The 5,248-nt window shown below is 54.9% G+C and overlaps 1 protein-coding gene across 2 annotated transcripts; it reads left to right on the top strand.

Moving 5' to 3' along the window:
- The first annotated feature begins 1,077 nt into the window (after positions 1-1,077).
- LOC142077577 (homeobox protein OTX2) lies at positions 1,078-3,768 on the top strand. 2 transcript variants are annotated; one of them, XM_075139507.1, is made up of 3 exons: positions 1,078-1,174; positions 1,593-1,744; positions 3,148-3,768. In XM_075139507.1, exons 1-3 carry the CDS (start codon positions 1,078-1,080, stop codon positions 3,766-3,768), a joined length of 870 nt encoding a protein of 289 aa, XP_074995608.1. The 2 variants fall into 2 exon arrangements, with proteins under 2 accessions (XP_074995608.1, XP_074995607.1); XM_075139506.1 differs by having other exon boundaries at positions 1,572-1,744.
- Positions 3,769-5,248: the final 1,480 nt, after the last annotated feature.

Here is a 5,248-nt window from a genome sequence, read left to right as displayed (position 1 = left end):
AAGAAAAAAAAATTTCCACGGGAAAACCGTCTTAACCCTTTGAAGAACCCCGGGCTGGCCCCTTGTCGGCCATTTTTTGGCGGAGAGTGTGTGTTTGGGTCCCCCGCACCCCTCGCTGCAGAGCGCCCGGCCCCGCCGGGGCAGCGAGCGGGGACCCGGGGGAGCCGGAGCCGGGGCCGGGCCCGGGGGAGCCGCTCGCCCGCCCGCCCACCCGCCGGGGCCGTCCCGGGGCCGCTCCCCACCGAGGTGTTTGTTTAGCTTCAGCTCCGTCATCAAGAGTTTCTTGAAAGCCTAATAAATCTGTTACTTGCCTCCAAATCTAATTACCCGGAGTACTAATTAGGTGCAAATGGCCGGTGGAAATTACTGCAGACGTGGACTGATGGTGGTAGAGCAGAAAAGTTTGTCTCTTCCCGAGCGGGCATTTGAGCTCTGAAATGCAGCAACGTCGGGGGGAAGGGGAAAGGGGGGGAAGGTTTGAATGTTGCCCAAACCTGGGATAATTAAAGTCCTTGCAAGAGACTAGGAGAGAGATAGGTTTCTTGAATTGTTTCTTTGTTTCTCACCCTTGGGCTTTGTTATCTGCATTATTTATTTAGCCGAGGGGTTCTTTGTGTCTGCCAATGGCCCCAATCAAGTTTTGCTTGAGACAATTAGCCGGTGCCCGGCCAGGAATCCTATGCAAATGCCCCGGGCTGCTGTACAATGCGGGCAGTTGAAGGCATGGGGGGGTTTTGTTCGGGCAGTAATTACTGGCTGGGATGTGCCCCCCTCCCTCCCCTCCTCGCCCTTTTTTGGGAGAGATGCGTTTATCTAGTCAGTCTCTCCCAGCTCCCAAATCCGGCTGGGGTCCGGCTTTACGAGCTGGAGGATTGAGGGGGGAAGGCAGCGGGGATAAAAGCTGGGGGGGGCAGCGAGCTGGCCTGACACCCCCCCCCCCCCGTCTCGCCTCCGCAGGCACCTGGCGGTCCCCCCCGCCCGACGGCACCCCCAGTACCGCCCGGGGCAGGCAGGGCGCTCGGGCGGCTCCCCCTCGCCCGGATTTCGGCCAACTCTCCTCCCCGCCACAACTTTAGCATGATGTCTTATCTTAAGCAACCACCTTATGCAGTCAATGGCCTGAGTCTCACAACCTCGGGCATGGATTTGTTGCATCCGTCCGTCGGTTATCCCGGTAAGCCACATTTTTCTCCCTCTTTCCCCTCTCCCGCCCCTTACTCCTCCTTTTTGTCCCACGGAGGAGAAGCCGCCGGGCTTTTGGAGGCACAACGTGCCCAGGGATCGTCATGGCTGGGGTGGGTGCGGGGCGTGGGGCCTCGCTTTCTCCCTTCTTCCTCACCCTCAACTTTTTATCCGGGGAAAGGTCTGCAAAAACGGGACATCCTCCTGCTGGAGGTGGGGGGCAGATGCTCCAGACCCATCTAGGAGAGATGGGGAGGAAGCATGGGAGGTGGGATTGCTTACGGTGGTGGCTGAGGTCGCCCAGGAGAAGGGGGGAAAATGGGGGTGCCCATTTTGGGAGGGGGCTGGAGGGGACACACGGGGCTGAGGGGCCGCTGACTGACGGCCAGGGCCTCTGGCTCCTTTCGCAGCCACCCCCCGAAAGCAGCGGCGGGAGCGCACGACCTTCACCCGGGCACAGCTGGATGTGCTGGAGGCCCTTTTCGCCAAGACCCGCTACCCCGACATCTTCATGCGGGAGGAGGTGGCACTGAAAATCAACCTGCCCGAGTCCAGAGTGCAGGTAGGAAGCAGGGTGACCCCGGAGACCCCTGACTGTCCTCCACCTCCATTCCGGAGTGGAGGGTTTGGGCTGGTCCGTGGCTGGCAGGGAGGAGAGGGGACTGTTTTAGGGGATGGGGTCAGTCCTGGAGGGACATCAAGTCTCTGTGGGGTGAAGGATGCTCATAGATGGGTGAGGGTGCAGAGGCGGATGGAGTGGCAATTTGCCTCCCCAGGGCTGGAGTGTGCCCCCCCACTTCCTCCTGGTGCAGCTCCCGGATCCCAGCTCCTGACCCCTCCGCACACCTCCCCAGACCCCTTGGCCTCTCTGAGCCAGGGAGGGCTCCCCAGCACCCCCAGGCTCTGCACCGTGCCTTGCTCCGAGCACCAAATCCCAGCCTGTCCTGCAGGTGTTTGGGGCCCCTGCGGAAGCCACGAAGGATCCCCCCTTCCCCAGGGATCCCCGCATCCTTGGAGCAGGGTCAGACCGGGATCCCCTTTCACACCAGTACAGACTGGAGGCTTCCTCTCCCTTTGAAGGGACTTGGATGAGCGAAAGGAGGCCTTGGCGGAGGGGACCCTTCTCCTGGGGCTGGGCTGTGTCTGCTCTGCAAGCAGCCTGCAAGGGGCCCAATCCAGACAGCATTTTGGAGGTGCTGCTGGCAGGGCAGGAAGGGGGTCCTGGAGGCCCACGCTGCCCCAGCACAGATCCTGGACACCCCTGCAGCCGGGGCAGGGCAGCTCCAAAGCCATCCCTCCCGTTCTCCTCCCTGCGAGGTTTCCCAAGGCTGTGTGGTGCCGTGCCCCAGCGGAGCATGGCCACCGGGGACCGGGATCCCCCCTCACCAAACCCCAGCCTTCTCCCCATGAAGCCTCCCCAGCACCCGTCCTCCCCAGAGCCAAACCCCTAGGTCCCTGCTAAAAGAGGGTGAGGTGGGTTGGGGGGCTGGTCCTGGCTGGGGGTGAGAGCAGAGAGTCTATTTAGAGGGTAAATGAGACATCTTTACGTCCCCCCGCCCCCAACCACTGCCTCTGTTTCCCTAATTGTTCCCTCCCTTTCTGATGTTCTATTGTTTCTAATTAAGGGCTTGACTTCAATAGGTCTTAAATGGTGATTCCTGGGGGTCCCTGGCTGGCAAATAGCAAATAGGGAGTGCTTTCCCCCCCCTTCCCCCAAAAGTGACCTTATTAAGCAGTTTGATTTGCCCATTTCCACTTGTTATTACTGCTAATGATCTCAGGGAGGGGGAGCCCCGGAGCTTTTCTTTGCAGCAGCCTGCAACCCTCCGCTCGCCGGGGAGGGCTTTTAGTGTCCCCCTCCCCGGCGAGGTCTCCCCGCTCACCGGCTCTTCCCCCCCTTGGGTTTGCCTGCACATCCCTAACACCAGGCTTTTTCTTTCTCCCTCCCCGACCCTCGGTCTCAAGGTATGGTTTAAAAACCGCCGGGCCAAGTGCCGGCAGCAGCAGCAGCAGCAGCAGAATGGGGGCCAGAACAAGGTACGGCCAGCTAAAAAGAAGAATTCGCCGGCCCGGGAAGTGAGTTCGGAGAGCGGGACCAGCGGGCAGTTCACTCCCCCCTCCAGCACCTCGGTCCCCACCATTTCCAGCAGCAGTGCCCCCGTATCCATCTGGAGTCCAGCATCCATCTCCCCGCTCTCAGACCCCCTGTCCACCTCTTCCTCCTGCATGCAGAGATCCTATCCTATGACCTACACCCAGGCATCAGGCTACAGCCAAGGATACGCTGGCTCGACCTCCTATTTTGGAGGGATGGACTGTGGATCTTACTTGACCCCTATGCACCACCAGCTTCCCGGACCAGGGGCCACCCTGAGTCCCATGGGTGCCAACGCGGTCACCAGCCACCTCAACCAGTCTCCAGCCTCCCTCTCCACCCAGGGCTATGGAGCCTCCAGTTTGGGCTTTAACTCCACCACCGATTGCTTGGATTATAAAGACCAAACCGCCTCCTGGAAGTTAAACTTCAATGCTGACTGCTTGGATTATAAGGACCAGACATCGTCATGGAAGTTCCAGGTTTTGTGAAGAACCTTTGTGATAACGAGAGAAATCGCGACGAGAACGAACAGGCTGGGCTGAATGCTCCAGTTTTAGTCAGGTCTTGGTTAAATTAAAGAGAAAAATAACTCATCGGACAAACAAACGAACAAAAAAACGACAGCGGCAAGAGGGGGACAGTATTGGTGTGATCCCGTTCAGACTCATCTCCTGCTCAGGCGCTCTGGAAAAGGAATAATAAAGAGGAAAAACGGAGGAGGAAGGCCTTAAACGGACAGATCATCTAGTGAGCAGAAAACAGACAGACCCATCTGTGTTCTTTCTAGTTTTAGGCAATTGTTGGGTTTCTTTGTTTGGAAGAGGTGGGAGATCGACCCACCTACGGGCCAGTTTTAAAAAAAAAGAAAAAAAAAAAGAAAAAAAAAAGTCTAGGTTTTTATTTCTTTTTTTGTGTGTGCGTGGAAAGATCCTTCACCCAGAGGTTTCCAATGTGTTAGCCAACCCTCGGTTAAAATATTCGGAATGGACAGCATCTCTCTTTTTCTCCCTCTTTTTCTCCCTCCCTCTTTCTTTCTCTCTCGCTCTCGAGCTCATCCAACTGTTTCACGCCCAACTTGCTCAAGTTGGCACCCGGAGAACTTGGTTCAGGGCTGTGTGGGTTGTGTGACTGATTGTCCTAGCTGCACTACTTTATTTAAAGATAAAAAAAAAAAAAGATAATGTTCATAAGGAGTCAATATGTAGTTTTTAAGAGACAATCAGTGTGTGTCTTATATAAATGGTACATCTGTGGTTTTTAATCTGTGCTAGACTTCAAAACTGTGATCTCCTGTATTGTATGCAACTATGAACTCTGCACCAGCGGGAGTTCTGCTGTGATTTAAATAGGTTATAATTATAAGTGAAATTCAGAGCAACTGAGTTACCTATTATCATCTTTTAAAAAATAATAAAAAAACTATATATTAAAAAAAAAAAAAAAAGAAAAACACAAAAACACGATCGCCTTTCACCCGAGGTGAACTGCACTGAAACTTTTTACAACAAACTGTCTCTGAATGAAAGAGTAAAGACCGAAAAAACCCCACCCGAGGACATTAAACTCCTCTGGAGCTCACTTACTGCTGGCCACGCTGGCAGTAACCGTCAAATCCAACAGGACTTTGGGCAGTTGCTCTGACCTGGATGAATTTAAACCGAGAAATTCATTGTCGTTTATGCTTGCAGATGTTAACTGAAAAAAAAAAAAAAAAAGATATATATGCATAAACCTTTTTTCCTGGATTTGGCAGATATGTATAATTATATTAAAATGGTTCTAGCACACTTGATGGTTGTCTTCCATTTTAATCGCATCCGGCGAGTGACGGAAAGGGGCGATGCCGTCTGCCGCAGGGATTTCTTGGTTGCAGCCAGGCGCGGGACCAGGAGGGTCCGGCTGCTTCTGCAGGGCTGAGACAAAGGGGGTTTGCCGGCGGCTCCCCGAGGTGAAGGAAGCAAAATGGAG

The sequence above is a fragment of the Calonectris borealis genome, unplaced genomic scaffold, assembly GCF_964195595.1.
Source record: "Calonectris borealis unplaced genomic scaffold, bCalBor7.hap1.2 HAP1_SCAFFOLD_309, whole genome shotgun sequence".
Taxonomy (NCBI): domain Eukaryota; kingdom Metazoa; phylum Chordata; class Aves; order Procellariiformes; family Procellariidae; genus Calonectris; species Calonectris borealis.
This window is presented reverse-complemented; position numbering and strand designations above follow the sequence as displayed.

What these genes read in the sequence shown, in the direction of transcription:
- LOC142077577 (XM_075139506.1), top strand. Translation starts at nt 1,078, where the DNA reads ATGATGTCTTATCTTAAGCAACCACCTTATGCAGTCAATGGCCTGAGT. An exon ending in TCCGTCCGTCGGTTATCCCG is followed by an intron (nt 1,175 to 1,571) that starts GTAAGCCACATT and finishes ACTGACGGCCAG; the next exon opens with GGCCTCTGGCTCCTTTCGCA. An exon ending in TGCCCGAGTCCAGAGTGCAG is followed by an intron (nt 1,745 to 3,147) that starts GTAGGAAGCAGG and finishes CTCGGTCTCAAG; the next exon opens with GTATGGTTTAAAAACCGCCG.